This window comes from Chanos chanos, chromosome 7, assembly GCF_902362185.1.
Source record: "Chanos chanos chromosome 7, fChaCha1.1, whole genome shotgun sequence".
Classification (NCBI taxonomy): Eukaryota; Metazoa; Chordata; class Actinopteri; order Gonorynchiformes; family Chanidae; genus Chanos; species Chanos chanos.
In genome coordinates, this window is record NC_044501.1 from 44289312 (window position 1) to 44305763 (window position 16452).

Sequence of the window (16452 nt, forward strand, 5' to 3'; positions counted from 1 at the left end):
ATTTCTCCCACAGACTGTGGAAAGCAAAGGCAAAATCCCAGACATTTTTGCCGAATTAAAAGTTCCAGCAGGATGCATTTTTTTAGGTCCAAAAAAGAGGACGTATGGTCACCCCATTTTAGTATATAAGGACATCATGTGTTTTACAATGACTCTTCCAATGACATTTTACACAGATTTCTTATGTCTATATGACATGCTAGATCAGGCTCCAGAGGTGGAAAAACACCCAGTGGGTGGCATTCTCAAACCATTCCATTCAGGCCCATTTTGGTAACAGATAGCAATATTTTATTTACACTTATTTACACAGTAGATATTTTTCCAGGTCCTCCTTTGCCTCTTTGAACCGTTTTAAGAAGGTGTCATACTCTTCTTGTGCCTTCCTCATCTTATTAATGGTCTTCAGTATGTTTGATTTTATCTCATCATCTTTGGCATCTTTCTTGTTATTCATTTCATGGATTTCCCTGGCATCTTTAACAATGAAAATGACATCGAGCAGGAGAAAGATTGCTCCTGTGACTAATGTTGCTACACGAACTGCCCTCACAGCCTGGCCAGCAACACTGGCAATGCTTGCTAGTTCAGCCATATGTCCCACCCAAACTGCATTTCTCCCTGCTCTGGCTCCAACAAGAACATTGTCAAATATGGGAGTTTCTTGAGCTTGTGTCTGTGCAAAAGTTCCAAACCTCCGAACTTTTTTGAGGTACTTCTTTAACTCTCCCAGACATTTGACAATGGGCTCACTCTTTTCTTTAATTTCATTCTGTATTTTCTCTATATCAGACCGCAGTGTCTTCTGTTTGGCCATATTTGTAATACTTGAGGCAGCACCAGTCACTCCACCAACTGCCACCAGTCCAATGCCCACTCCTGTCACAATCAGAGAGGCACCAAGCGTGACGGGGGCTAAGGCAGCACCCACAATAGTCATGATACTTCCTACTGCACCACTTACTCCTCCTGAAAGACTGCCAATAGTAGCACCCCGATGAAAGGCTTCCAGATTGTTAGTTAGCTCCTTCCACTTTCTCACGAGTGACTCAAGTTTCTTAAAATGTTTATTATAGAGTGGGATTAAACTCTCAGCACTTTCACGGAGCTTGCTTTCTACTTCCTCAGGAACCCTTTGGTTTTTCCAAACTATATTTGACAGGAACGGTTTTGCCAGTATTTCATCCACTGAAGGTCTGTCTTCAGGATTCACACTCAGTAGCTCTCTGATAAGTGATTCCAGATCACTAGAGTAATGATCAGAGACAGATGGGGGGAAGCCCTCTAAGCTTGCAGCAAATTTGATAAGACGTTTTGTGGCACTGGACTAGAGGGAAAAGGCAGATTTTATAGTTAAGTCATGCTGTAATTAATTCCAACAAATACATATATTTCCTCTTAATAACAGAAAAATCCCCCCCCCCCCCACACACACACAGACAAAAGATTAAGAGAATTTCATATTCACGCACACTCATACATGTGCACAGACACACACATACACACACACACACGAAATTCATACTTACAAAAATTTCTGGCATGCAGAGGTCATGGAGAACCCATCCCAAGGACCAGAGGTCACTGTATTATAATGGGAATAATACATAAACCTTTGTCTGCTACAGTTTATACACAAGTACACGATTATTACAGTGTGCACACTGATGCTACAGTTCATGTGCCCATATTCAAATAACGACACAGGACACTGATGCAAATGTAAACAGAAACTCGAGTGTGAAATTGAATCTCGTGTTTCCTTCTTCTACAGGTGATGACTGGGACTCTGCGGCAAGATCACTAACAAGTCATTCTGTGGAATTTGTATGGATCCAAATTCATACTCAGATTTAAGGGATCCATTGATTTGCAAACTCAATGCAATTTGCAAATTCTCAGCATGATTATCAGCATATCTGTGCTCATTCGCTGAGAGAGTTTTTGGTACCTTTTCTCCGTAATCTCTGCTGTCATATAGAAGGGTGACCCTGTTTGTGTCCTGGTGTAAAATTCAGCTCTGAGAAAGAAAAAGACAGATTCATTCATATTGAAAAAAAAAATCTGACTCTAGCTGCATCTCCCTATTTATGACACATGCCAGTGTTAGATCAACTCTTGCAATGTTATTGATGTCCCACTAGGATGAAAAAAACACTCAAAATTAACTTAACACTGGTCAACTTATTGTACATTTTCAAACATTAGAAATACTTTACATGTCCAAGACTCTTGAATTTCCGAAGTCTCCTAGACAGATGTACCCTTCTCCAGTCAAAAAGATGTTCTGAGATTGATAGAACAAAATGGACAAAAAAGGTTCAGAAAATAAAAAGGGTATGGTAGTAGCTTTGTTGATGTTGTTGTTTTTTGTTTGTTTTTTTTGTCTGTCTGACTGTTTGTTTATTTTCATTCTTGGTTTACATACATGAGGCTTGATGTCTCTGTGAAGAATGTTTCTCTCATGGATGTACTTAAGGGCCAAGCAGATCTGCACAAACCAGTAAAGAATCTGTACAAAGACACATGTATACACTTTATTCTCTGTGCAAAGTGTTCACTGTATTTCAGTTTGGTAGCACAATAGGTTGCTTCATATTTTCAATATTAATTCTACAAATGAATCATACCTTGTCCTCTGGAAAGGGGTGACCATTTTGTTCTTTAATCTTCTTTGCTAGATCTCCTCCTTCACAGTACTCAGTTACAATGTATGTTTTATCATTTTCTGTAAGCAGAGCAAGAGTTTACAGTGGAGGTATCAGTTTCTCCCAAGACTATTCATGGGCAGGTTTAAGAAAATGCCCTTCATTTTATGACCCTTCAGTTACATTGTCATAGCCTGTCCCTCTCTCTCTGTCCCCCTCTACTGGTCGGTTTTATGTTAAGTTTTGTGTTATTTCCTTCGTTCCTCGTTGTAAGTTTGGTTCCATCTGTCTGTATAAATACTCCTGGTTTTCCCTTATTCTTTTGGTGTGGAATTGAATTGTCAACCTGTTGTGTTAACTCTGAAGCCTGAGCCAGTTCTCACTAAGATCCAAGAAGTCTTTTGTTTCATGTTTAGTACAACTAAGTAAGTTAGTAAAACTAAGACAGCCCTGTACATACATCCAGCATCTTCTATAAACCATGACATACATGTAGACAAGTTGCACATTCACAAATAGAAGATACTTTAACTTGTTTCTGAGTGACAATATTTGCGAGTTTACTGAAGAATATCTATACCCTCAAATGACTCCTTGAGAAGAACAATGTACGGATGCCCCACTGCCCTCAAAGCGTCCTCCTCTGCCTGAATTGCTCTTATATGCTCATCCTGAACAGGAAGAGCGATAGTTAAAAATATTGGGAAGTATTGGAAAGTTCCTAATAATATGACACTCCATATATTATTGATAACGTTCAACACAGTTATTTTTGAGATGCCATTTACGTAAAGAAAATGACACTGAACAGTTACACTTGATTCATCAATAGATAACATCACATTAATTTACGTACATCACTTCTCTCAATTTCCTTGATTACCCATTGGTCATTTTCTTCACATCGAACTAAGTGTGTTCTTCCTGTTCGTCCAGATCCAAGTGTTCTAACATAGCTGTATCCATGTTTTTCCAAAATGTTCGCTAAGGTTTCAGTGTCTGAAATGAAAATATTACATGGCATTCTAATATTGTTCTCCACTGACCACATCTGAATATTATAACTAGTCAAATAATTTACAGAATGTTGAGTTTGGCTCAAGAAAGAATGGAGATTAGTCAAAAGGGATGAATTGAGGGCAGCATTTTCAGACAAATCAAGGCTTGAATTGGGATTCAATAAATTAACTGTTCTAAAGTTTATATTCCAACTACTTCACTTCCCCACCTAGATGAACACAGCTTGAACCCCCAAATACACCCCAAAAAGGATATGGCAACTTGTGAAGGTATATTCATTTAGAGGAAAAATGCATAAAAGAATTGTATATTTTGATATCATCTACAGCTCCTGTTGGTATTTTTGTGCCCTTTTAGGTGACAATTTAATTATGACTAGAATAAGTGACACTCACATGGAGTAATGGCAGGCTCCTCATCTCTATCAGGCTCAGAAGGATTACCTAATCTCTCATAAGGCTGTCCCGATTGATTCATCTCTGTTGGCTGTTGTGAAAAAGAAAGATAATGACAGAGACAGTTTGTAAAGGAATCACTATTTTGTTCCCTCAGAAGGAGATTCAGGCTAGCATAGTCACCCAGTACTTTATAGCATATAAAATGATCTTTTTGCAGTTGTTGCAAGTGCAATTTCTGTATTCATATAAATGTGAAAGAAACACAAAGTCAAAAGATACAAATATGAAACAAACAGTTTGTGAAACTGCAATTGATTCATAAGGTTCAAAGGTGGAGAAGGGGCTTTGTATTTTATCAAAGTTTTTTGGATTATTTGATTTTTTTTTATTTAGTCTCTCATTAAAAACAAAGACAAAGCTCAGTTGAGTGAGAGTAGTGATGAAAACGTCACATGTCATATTGTTTTGAGATCAATCATATGAAGTTTCTGCAAATTCACCCAAGTTCACAATGTTTACTCTTGGCTTAACTCCATTGCCGACAGACAAGGTGAGCAGTTCTTGCATTCATTTACTGGTCAAACCTAGATTCCCATTACACATAGAAATCATTTTGCAGAGGAGCAACTTTAAATGTCTGCATCGATTTGACATTTTGCTCCATAAAATGGAAAGAGCTTCTAACATCATGTTTTGGGATCCAAGCAATATGGCTACAAGCAGTGTAGCGAAGGATGTGGTAGAGGACAACTATGCAAATCATTTTAAAGGATCTGAAGTAAGATCATGCACTTGAATAACACAGTTGTCTGTAATTTGCAGAGAAAAGTAACAACACACCTAATTTTAAGAAGTTGAATAATTATTCATTTAAAGGTCTTATGTTCTGTAAGTCCTTGCTGGAACATTAGATTTAAGATCATGCATCCTGTGTTACATCTAGGTAGATGTAACAGAGGAGCCTAAAAACATTAATAGTTTTCACATTTTACATGTTTGAGTTTTTTTTAAGGATCGGCACACCGTGGGAGGACCCAAGGTGGTTCAAGCACATGTCGCAGAAAAGACTGAAAAAAAATATTGTATTAATATTACAGTATGACAACAGTAATCCCTGAGATTTTTTCTTCTTCCGTTATTGAGGAATAAGAAATATTGAAAGATTAAGATTTTTTTTTTCAAACATTGTAAATCTGACAGATTGCAGGAGCGCTTTTCTTCCTTGCTTACTAAAACAAACTTGCAAGTAATCCCAAATGTCTTGAATTTTCTCCATAACACTAGCACATCTGCTAATATACAGTGCCAATATCCTCTTCACAATCATAAATGTTCACTCTGTTTACTTGGGAACTATGTCTACCTCTCAGGTGGTGGACTAAGAAAATAAATAAATAAAAATAACAGTACTAACACTACCGGGATATATTTCCATGTGGCTTCCCAAACTCAGTGACCAAAATAGAGGAAAAACCATTTCCTCTTGATCGGTCTGATGCCATAGGGGTTTACGCTGTGGTATGCAATAGCACACACAAACACACACGTATTTACAATACAAACCATTCCTTCTGAATTCTCACGACTCAGCCGATATTACTTTTTTTTTTTCTTTCCCCAAAACAGATAACATGAACAAAGATTTTCCTTAATATTTGTTATGTGTAGTTATTTAAGAATCCTTACCTAGACAACATGACATAGTAGTTTAAAAATAAACTTGTTTTATTGTCATAAATACTACTTTGAACAGAAGTACAACAAAATATATTAAGTTTTTAATAACGCAGTAAACTGATAGAGTGACCTAGAGTAAATGCTGCTGCTGAATGCATCTAATACTACATGACTGTCTGCAACAAGAACTTGTGATTTTGGGATTTCACACTACACGTTTGAAAGAGAAGCTATATGACTTTTTTGGCTGCCAAGCCATGTTAGATGCTTGCTAATAAATAAACCTACAATAAAGTTTGTCAACAGCTTAGCCTACACCACTCAGCTACCGTAACGTTAAGCGTAATTGTGACGTTTGACTGACAGTAAGCTACCCGCTTTCACTTTGCTGCACACTTAACCAGACATGGCTGACATCAATGTCACAGCATGGTTGAAGGATCCATCTGTAATATTCACATAGAATATATTGGTAAGATGTGTTTAATGGCAAATATGAGATGGTAACAAATATCCCTACTTTATGCTGAAGTATACTTGTTATTGGTCCATAGCACACGCAGATAGAGTTTGTCAGCGCGGTCTCAGAGTGTGTGAGGTAGACTTCAAGCAAGACAGTCAACATGTATATGTCCAGAGCACCAAAAAAATACTCTGAGTTGTAGCGTGTCATTGTCTGGAATTAATCTGGGTACATGTTTTACAAAACAAGACGGTCTTCTCTCTCTCCTTTTCTCTTTAAATTGTCATAAATCGGCTGTTATAAAAGCCAATACCAATTTATCTGCAATTAGCTCCAACTGACCGATAATATCTACACGCTGATTAATCGGCCGGGCTCTAGTTAGTACCCTCTCCTCTTCTCCTACATACATATACATTTAGTGGCTTCTCTACCCTAGTTCACTGATTTGGACGATACAGCATTAAGTTAAATGAATACATTTGTACTTAAGTAAATACATGTACAAAATGCAATTAAAGAAAGATTTCAAACTTAAGGGTACTGTTACAGTTTACATTTTCATTTGCATCTGAAGTATTCAGATTTCTCCCAAAAACTGTCCAAGGAGCCAAAAAACAAACAAACAAAAAAGTGATACTTGACTTTCCCTCAATAAAATATAAATGCAGTTTAGAAGTCAAAAAACACAGAATCAAAACACTAAAATTCAATGTGAACTATGTCTATGTACAATGTAAATGTATCTGCATACCTGTTGTCCAGGAAAGATCTCCTAGGACAGCAACAAAGTCCAGGCTTAAATACAGGAACTCTATGCCCTGCCTAAAATGGAAGCTCCTCCCCATGAAAGGTAGCTCATGTGATTTCAGAGATTCAACCTAATCAGCCCAGCGAGTTAACACAAAGAGGCAATTGTTTTGATGCAAAATACCAAGTATCTCTGTCATGCCACTTTCACTCTATTGTCAGTATTACCGCATTTCACCTCCTTTCACCTTGATCACATTACCTACATTACCATGCCTCCCTTAAATGCAGGTACTTTTTTTCCCCCTATCTATGTAGTCTAACTATCTAGTTTGATAGTTTTATGCGATCATAGGACTGGACTTTTCCCCATAGTTCTTAATTTTGTCTTTACAGATTCACATTAAACAAGCCAATATTGAAAGCCAAATGGGCCTAGTTTAATTTAAAACACAGAATATTGTCTTGCTTTCCTTGGAAGGCTTTGTTTACATGAAAGTAAATGTATCCTCGTGCATTTTACCATGTCTCTACCCCTTTAAGTAGATGTGTGTGTGTGTGTGTGTGTGTGTGTGTATGTGTGTGTGTGTGTGTTTGGGGAGTGGGGTGGGGTAACCAGACATGATATACATTTTTTTTTGTTTGTTTGCTTGTTTGTTTGTTTGTTTTCGACAAACCCATTGGAGAGTGGCCTATTAAACACTTTTTTCATGTTTGCCTTTGAGGCAAGACAATCAAAATAAATCAGCTTTAATCCTCATGTAGTTCCTTGTTCATTAGTAATGACCACTGAAAGCTATTTTCTTTCGCTTTCACAAGGAGTCACATGGAAAACACCTAAAACAATAGGCCATTTTCTCTTCACTTCACTATGTCGCTGAAATATATCCATTAGTGAAAAATATCATGAATTTTTTCCACATTGTTTTCATGCAGTATAAACATATACTCGTATACTCAGTTAAACTGAGTCAATTTAATGTGTTTCAAACATATCTGATATGTTGAGAAAATGGTTTATGTAGGCCTATTACATATATCACAAATAGAGAAAAAAATCAGAATAAATTTCGTTCATATATTTATTGTCACGCATATAAGATACAGTGGAGGGGCCAGAAATTTTAAGATGGGTGGACTTTTGTGAAGTAGTTACACACCCTGCGTGCGCACACTATATGACGTGATCCAGCAGTGCCACATCTGTACTGCTCAAGCATAAACATTTTACGGTACAAAGAACACGTATTGTTTTCATTGAGAGATGGAGTGTTAGCATATACTGATAATGTTATTGAAATACTGTTTTTTTTTAGATTCTCTGAAGGCTTCGCTTATCAGCATAGTTTAGTTTAGTTTATCATAGTTTATAGTTTATTGCATATTATCATAGCATAGCATAAACAATAGTCTAATTATGAAATATGAGCTAATAAAATATTGTAAATCGACGGGGAACGCAAAAATGTGATGTAATGTCGTAAAACACCATGGAAGTTGGGTAGTGCAGTAAATTATTATTGCATGTTGCAGGCAGGACCTCCGGATTTCATAATTCTGGGGAGGATCTGGGAGCAAGGAAAATCGGGGAGTTACAGGGTGCATCCGAATAGTCTTTTTTGCTTAGGAAGGTTCCTAACTGGTTGAAATGAACCGGAAGTGGCATCCATGATAAGAGCTGTTCGAATTCTCGAAATGTTAAGGACAGGTGCTTCAATGCTTCCTTTCCTACCTCCTTCAGCATAGGGTACACTGGACCATCATTTACAAAAGGAAAGGAGATAATTTCTTACCATGATTCTTTGCGGTAGTAACATTTAAAGCGTTGCACCATTCGGACGTTCACGAAAACGAACGATTATGTGAATGTAACACTAACCCAGGGGTGTCAAACTCCGGTCCTGGAGGGCCGGGGTCCTGCTGATTTTTCTTTTCACCTCTTAGTTACCTGTTGATTTTCACCTTGAAAACAGGTGTGGACAGTCTTCAGCCAATCAGAGATTCTATTTAGTTTGTCTACAAGAAAGACAGCAGGACCCCAGCCCTCCAGGACCGGAGTTTGACACCCCTGGACTAACCGTTGGACAGTGTCAAGCGTATCCTTGACGCGAAACAAAGATTATTGGCTGAAGTTTTCTCAATTACTGATTTGTTGATCTTTCACAAGTAAAATATACATAAATAAATAAATAAAAGTAACATGACAAAGTGATGGTGTCAGTCAAAAGATGTATAATGCTCTCCAAAAGATAACCGTGTCTAAACAGTGTCTAACGATTTCTGACTATAAAACTGCTGCTCGCGCAAAACGCGTCATGCTCATGCATTCAAATCTTAACAGAAAATAGATAAATTCACAATATGAACTTAAATAACTTACCTTTAATCAGATATATATATATATATATATATATATATATATATATATATATATATATATATATATATATAACTATATATAAAATTATAAAAAACTATAAAACTATAGTTGGAAAATTATTAGTAAGTCTTGGTACTGCATTAGTAATTGCAAAACAAATTAAATTCTATTTTCTAAAAATGGATCAACATGAGCAAAAATGGATATAAGTCGTTTATAGCCAGATGATGTTTTTAATTTGACATGTTTCAAACTTAAGAGTTATGGTATGTACAATAGTAAATTTGTAGGCCTAACACGTTATTGCCTAAATGTAACAATAATTTTCATACAGTCATACTGGGATTCATGTGGATAAATATGAGTGGACAGGAGGGTAAGTGTGAACAACCATTCTTTCACTTTTGTGACTGGTAGCCTATATGTCTTTTATTTCAATTCCAAACTCGGTAATGAAGTAACATTTTTCACCGGGTTGTTCACGTCTATATAGCATGAAACAAAACAGTAAGAACGCACGGGGCTGCGCTTTTAGTAGTCCATCTTCGGAACATTGTAGTTTCACCATGGCAGATCTACGTCAACAATATCCGGGTACACTGAGCTGGAAACAGAGGAAGCCCGAATCACCTTTAAATTTACCATTAATTTCCACCTGTTCCCATTGTTCCCTTGATTGACAATACAACTAACGATTTGCAGAATAATCAACACCAATCGCGTAAAAAGAGTAAATTATTACCAATGTCATCTCGCTATAATATTATTTCTCTTTACTGACCTGTGTAGCATTTGTTATACCCACATGTTCTTGTAATTTGTGGATAATTGAACTTTTCGCTCTCTGTCCAACGTCAGGGAATATTTATATCAAATAAACTTTTTCTGATTTGCGTTGAAATGCCCGTGGATTGTCTGAAGTTTGTATGCTATACCGAAAGCTGAAATTGTTTAACAAAGATGGCAATTATCTGAATATGTATTGGAAAACTAACCCCTCAATGTGTTTTACATTGTAGCTTTCTTGTGTTACAAAATTCATATTTAAAAAACGGAAGGTAAGTTATTGAATCGATCTCAATTCCTAAGACGAAACTTTTAGGTTAGAAATAACAGGATCTTTTATCTGTATAAAGCATTAGCGTTAAGTGCAATGCGAAATAAAGTTTAGCACTCATGCCTCAAATAGTTTGCAGAAACTCTATCACAAAATGATACTGATAATCATTACTCTGTTTACACGATTGGTGTTCATTATCCAGCCATTAGTTTTATTGTTAATCAAGGCGGATTAACAGGAACAGGTGGAAATTAATGATAGATAGCCTGTAAAGCTGAGGTTTGGGCTTCCTCTGTTCCCAGTTCACCAATCGCCAAGTTTTAGTAAATGTCGCTAATTATGCTTATGGAAACTGAAAATCAGTAAAAAAAAGTTCCTGACACTGTCAATCAAACGGAGGAGCGGCAGGTTCGTCACCTGTCGACACGGAGTTTCGAAACAAGGGTGAAACGCACTGAACTTTCACTTAGTCCTTGTCACGTGACGTTTACAACCACACTTCGGAACTTCACACTTCAGCATTTCGAAAAGTCTGCGCTTTGAAAGCTCGGCATAGCCTTCAAAACATCAATATCGAGCGCCCCATCCCTAGGGTGAGAGGAGTTGGAAGGTGCAAAGAAGAGGTTGAGGGCACTGGGTCATCATTATCAGATGGTGTGTATAGGTCTGTATTCCGTCTCTCCACGTTTTCCTCTGTGTGTGTCTGTTTTTATTTTTAAGTAGTTAATCAGCAACATCCGTTTCGACATGATTAGGTTACAGCCGCTAGTTTATAAGCTCGCCTAATGGCTAATGATAGCTGGCTCAGTCCAATGTTAGTGACTGACACAGCTAAAGTTGACGTAGCTAGCTACATCTGAATACCCTACCCAGTCATATAAAGCATAAGACTCGAAACTAAAGAAAATCATATTTCTAAAAGTATGTGGAGCAGTGTGGGTGAAATTCTCAGCCTGGGCCAAATGAGACTGAGTCTAACATTGAATCAGATGCAGTGTAAGTTTATTGTATAGTTCAAAAGGCATACAACAAACTGAGTCAGGTCCCGGGGAGTGACTGACGCCTTCTCACAAAGCACCGTTTTTTATACACATTTTCTCAAAAAAAAAAAGATACACATTACCTTATCTCTTTGTATGTGGGGCGCCTCTGCTGGCCCATCTTCACAGACCCCTCTCATCGCTGGTTTATGTTACTTTATTATTGTTTAGTTCCTTTACGTTTACCATACGTCGTCACCAATATTTGCTGCTCTGCTAAGTAGTGGAGTAAGATATATCACAAACCTAGAATATTTCACCCTCTCCATATATTATGACTGACCACAACACTCTGGCAGAGGCGCCGTCCTTATCTCACACGCAGCCCCCTAAAGGGCCTCACAGGCCTCTTCTTTTTGAACATAGAGAACTTGACATTTCTTACAATACAACGGATTGTATAGTTATACCTGTTAATATAAACAATTACATTGATTCACCCCTATAATAATGAATACATTATTGTTACATTGTTTATCATGGTTGCTACAATGGTTATCTTAAAGGAGAGTAATATTTCTCCAACAGCAGAATTGTAATTTATTAAATAGGCCTACATTTTATTTTAACTTATTTTCGCAGGTGATGTTGTTTTTTTCCCTCCTTCTCTCATTTTCAAACCATAGGCTACAACACTTTTGATTGGGTGGACCGGCTGTCAGTCTAGGCATCACTGGCCTACCCTGGCCCATATGTGGCTTTGCTCCTGACAACATATTTATTCTTTTTTAATCAAATTTGTTCTTGTTAAAGACTTACAATCTACGTTGAATCAGGAATTATTCTTGATTAACACGCAACAACATTTTTTTCCTCTCTGTGGTTTTGCATTAAAGCATGGTTTTATTTATGTCTATATTCAACTTACCCTAACTTTACAAATCAGTCACATGATAATAGATTAATTAGTTTAGCTTATGTATAGTGCTGGAGTCAATAAAAATTGTGAAGATCTGTGGAAAATATTAAGCACAATTTAATTTGTGCTTACATAAGTTGTTTAGAAATTTAGAGGAAGTAAGACCTTTCTCAATCAAAATTTAGTTTAGGCAACATAAATCACTTTACCCCTTGCAGCCATCCCAGTATTCACTCGCGTGATAATAAGAGAATCCCCAAGTGTGACCGAGGCAAAGGTAGCACTCACAGCAGCCAAGATTCCTGCAGCTGCACCATTCACTCTCCCTGAGTGAATTCCAGTTGCCACTCTCCAATAAAAAGCTTAAAGATCAGTTTTCTCCTTGCATTCTCTCTTAAGTTATTAAAGATATCAAAATTATTGTTGTTGCACAAGATTAACTTCTTAGCACTTCCGGGCTGCCCTGCAATCTCTTTTAAAACCAAATAGTTTCTTTTCAGAAATATGCTCAACTTGCAAATTTGTCAAGGATGTGGATAACCCAGAGCTGCTGTTATGGCTTTCCATCTTAGTTCCAAAGTTCATAGCCATATCCAATGAAGTAAAAATACTGGGATGCTCCAGTGTATCATTTATTTTTTACAATCTACATGTGGATGGATGAAGCAACAATCAACAACTTGTCATACTGTTCCTGTGTCCCTGTCTTTCTTGCACGTGTCCTGCCATTGGGTTTGTACCATCTGCCTGAGCCATCCTAAATAAAGAACAATGGTTTGCACATCCATCCAGTTTCCTGGGTCCTCCTTTGCAGTAATGAAGGAGCACTGGCCTCCACTCTATGACTTCCCCCTATGACTCTATGACTGCTTATCACTGGCCATGAGCAATTTGCCAATATTCTGAAAATATTACTTCCCAGACAGGATTTTGACATGGGCAGAATACAATGATCTACAACAGTGTCATTCCATATGACTGCAAAGATTACTTTTGAAGCAATATTTTTACAAATGGATGCCATCATGTTCTGATCATTCAACACCATGAACTTTAGTGGGTTGCTAGATAGATGTGATAGAGGTTGTATGTAAGTATACCACTGCACACCAACTACCACATCCACCCCACCAGCTGATGACATCTTCAAAGTAAATCCCACCACCAAATCAGTCTGCTTGGGGTATTTGAACCTTACCTTGCCTTAGTATGTGAGTATGTGTTTTGTTAAAACCCTGTAAAATTACCCCAGTGCCATGTGAATGGATACCAAATGTGGGTTTGAGTGGGTTCAGATACTTGCTTGCAAAAATTGTACGGGCAAAAAACAGTAACTCTTGTAAAAGCACTTGTTGGCACGATGTGCAATGCACATTTTTTAAAGAACACATTGCATCTGAAGCTGCGTCAGAGTCGTGAGGAAAGAAGTTTTATCATTGTATAGGGATGTACCTGAATCTGAATAGGCTATTCGGAAAAGCACAAGTAATGTGATTGAACAGAAATTTCCTCTAACTGAAGTTTCTCATTACTATCGGGGGAAAAAAAAACAAAAAACCAAACAACATGATTGACATGTTTATGCGTCAGCCATTATGTTTCTTCAAATCCATTCATATCATTGTGAGTGGCCACATGATAAAAATGTCCATTCAGTTTGCAACACAGGACTTTGATTTCACTAACTCGTCAATTCATTTACTACACATTATTGAAAAGGGATTGCTATATTCTCTAGTTGCCCCACTGAGTCAGGTGTGGGAGCTAGCAAGACAAAAACCTGGTATGGCAGCTGGATTACCCCCGTAACCTATACATCAAAAACAAGCTCAGAACCTGTAGTTTTTAGCTGTATGTGTTAATTTCCTCCATTTAAAAAAAGAAAAAAAAAGTTTTATAAATTGGAAGATTCTGCTTTGCATTGGAAATAGAAAGTGTTCACAGTAAAGATATATAGAAAATAGCCTTCAACTGAGGGGAATAATCATAAATTCTAAGGATGCTTGCATTTCTTGATGTGTTAAAGTTACTGCAGTTCACGAGGGAGATGTGAATTCCTACTTTACAACAGTAATGTGTAGTAAATAAATGACGTTCAGCTGTTTTTGTTTTGGTGTTTGTTTTTTTTTAAAACAGTTGAACGTTGTTAAAAAGAAAAAAAGAGAGAGAGAGAGAGAGAGAGAGAGAGAGAGAGATGAAAAGTACAGTATGAGGATGTGGAAAATACGTTACATAATTAATTGTATGCAAATGTTCAATCAATCTGATGCTTTGAGGGCACAAAAATTACATTGCCAATGAATATTGGGTGAGAAAATACAACATTTGCCTGATTTAACGTGACTTCCTGTGTAAACCACGCCCACCTCCAGTCTGCTATCCGAGTACAGATACAGAGAAATAATTTTGTTGGTTGAACAGATACAGATACAGACGTCTCTGTACACATCTATCATTGAACTCTCATGCTGGAATGCTAAAAATAATTATATCTCTAATGCAAGGCAACAGTGGCGTAAGTTCAATTTCAATTTCAATTTCAATTTAGTTATTTGGCAGACGCTTTTTACCAAAGCGACTTACAATCAGTGCATCAGTCAGAGTCAGATTTCTAATACCTTGTGAGCAGAGATCACAATAAGACCGAGCGTAAAATTGCCCCTTCGTATTGCGCCCCTGGAATACTTTGACAAACGCAGATACAAGACAAAGGGTTTTTTTTTTTTTTTTTTTTTAGGAAAGGGAGGTTAGGCATTGGGGGACAAGTGGGTTCTAAAGAGGTGGGTTTTCAGTTTCCTGCGGAAGATGGTAAGAGATTCCGCAGTCTTGACTGCATGGGGGAGGTCATTCCACCACCTCAGGGTAATGGCGGAGAAGAGGCGTGGTCGGGAGGAGCGGCTGCCGGGTTCCCGAAGTGAGGGGACCGTCAGTTGTCCAGATGTCATAGAACGGAGGGTCCTAGTTGGGGTGTATGGAGTTATAAGAGCCTGAAGGTATGATGGGGCAGAGCCTCTAGTGGCCTGGTAGGCCAGCACCAGTGTCTTGAACTGGATGCGGGCTGCTACCGGAAGCCAGTGGAGTGCAGTAAGCAGTGGAGTGACATGAGAGTGTTTAGGGAGGTTGAATACCAGGCGTGCAGCGGCGTTCTGCACGAGCTGGAGCGGCCTGATGGCGCAGGCCGGCAAGCCAGCCAGTAGCACGTTGCAGTAGTCCAGGCGGGAGATGACAAGCGCTTGGACCAGGAGCTGGGTCTCCTGTTGTGTTAGGAATGGGCGGATTCTCCTGATGTTGTAAAGGGAGAATCTGCAGGATCGAGTGACTGCCGCGATGTGATCGGAGTAGGTCAGCTGGTTGTCCAGGGTTACGCCAAGGTTTTTGGCTGCTGTGGTGGGGAATACCACAGACCCCTCGATGGTGATTGCAGTGTCGATTGCTGGGGAGTTCTTAGCAGGAAAAAACAGGAGCTCCGTTTTCTCTGGGTTGAGTTTGAGATGGTTAGCAGACATCCATGAGGCAATGTCTGCTAAGCAGGCTGCGATGCGAGGTTGAACCTTGGAGTCAGAGGGGGGGAAGGAGAAGAACAGCTGTGTGTCATCAGCGTAGCAGTGGTAAGAGAGGCCATGGGTGCAGATAACTTGACCGAGTGATCTGGTGTAGAGAGAGAAGAGGAGTGGACCAAGTGCAGAACCTTGTGGGACTCCTGTGAGTAAAGGGCGGGTGGAGGAGACCGATTCCCCCCAAGAGACCTGGTAGGAACGGTCAGACAGATAGGACTTGAACCATGCGAGTGCAGAACCCGCGAAGCCCAGCCCAGAAAGGGATGAGAGGAGGATCTGGTGGTTGACCGTGTCGAATGCTGCGGAGAGATCTAGGAGTATGAGGACAGAGCTGAGAGACTTCGCTCTGGCCAGGTGGAGCTCCTCCGTGACAGCAAGGAGGGCCGTCTCGGTGGAGTGGCCGGCTTTGAATCCGGATTGATTCTGATCCAGTAGATTGTACTGCAGAAGATATGGAGAGAGTTGGTTGTAAACTGCACGTTCCAAGGTTTTGGAGAGAAACGGTAGGAGAGAGACTGGACGGTAGCTACTGACATCAGCAGGGTCTAGAGTGGGCTTTTTGAGCAGTGGCTTGACCCGTGCTCTCTTCAGGGCAGAAGG

At 38.8% G+C, this 16452-nt stretch overlaps 1 protein-coding gene across 1 annotated transcript; it reads right to left on the bottom strand.

Annotated features, from left to right (window-relative positions):
* Window positions 1-301: 301 nt before the first annotated feature.
* LOC115816457 (serine/threonine-protein kinase Nek4-like) lies at window positions 302-4145 on the bottom strand. Its single transcript, XM_030779412.1, has 7 exons — window positions 4064-4145; window positions 3505-3647; window positions 3229-3319; window positions 2631-2728; window positions 2429-2512; window positions 2231-2287; window positions 302-1327 (listed from the first exon to the last, which is right to left on the bottom strand). Exons 1-7 carry the CDS (start codon window positions 4143-4145, stop codon window positions 302-304), a joined length of 1581 nt encoding a protein of 526 aa, XP_030635272.1.
* Window positions 4146-16452: the final 12307 nt, after the last annotated feature.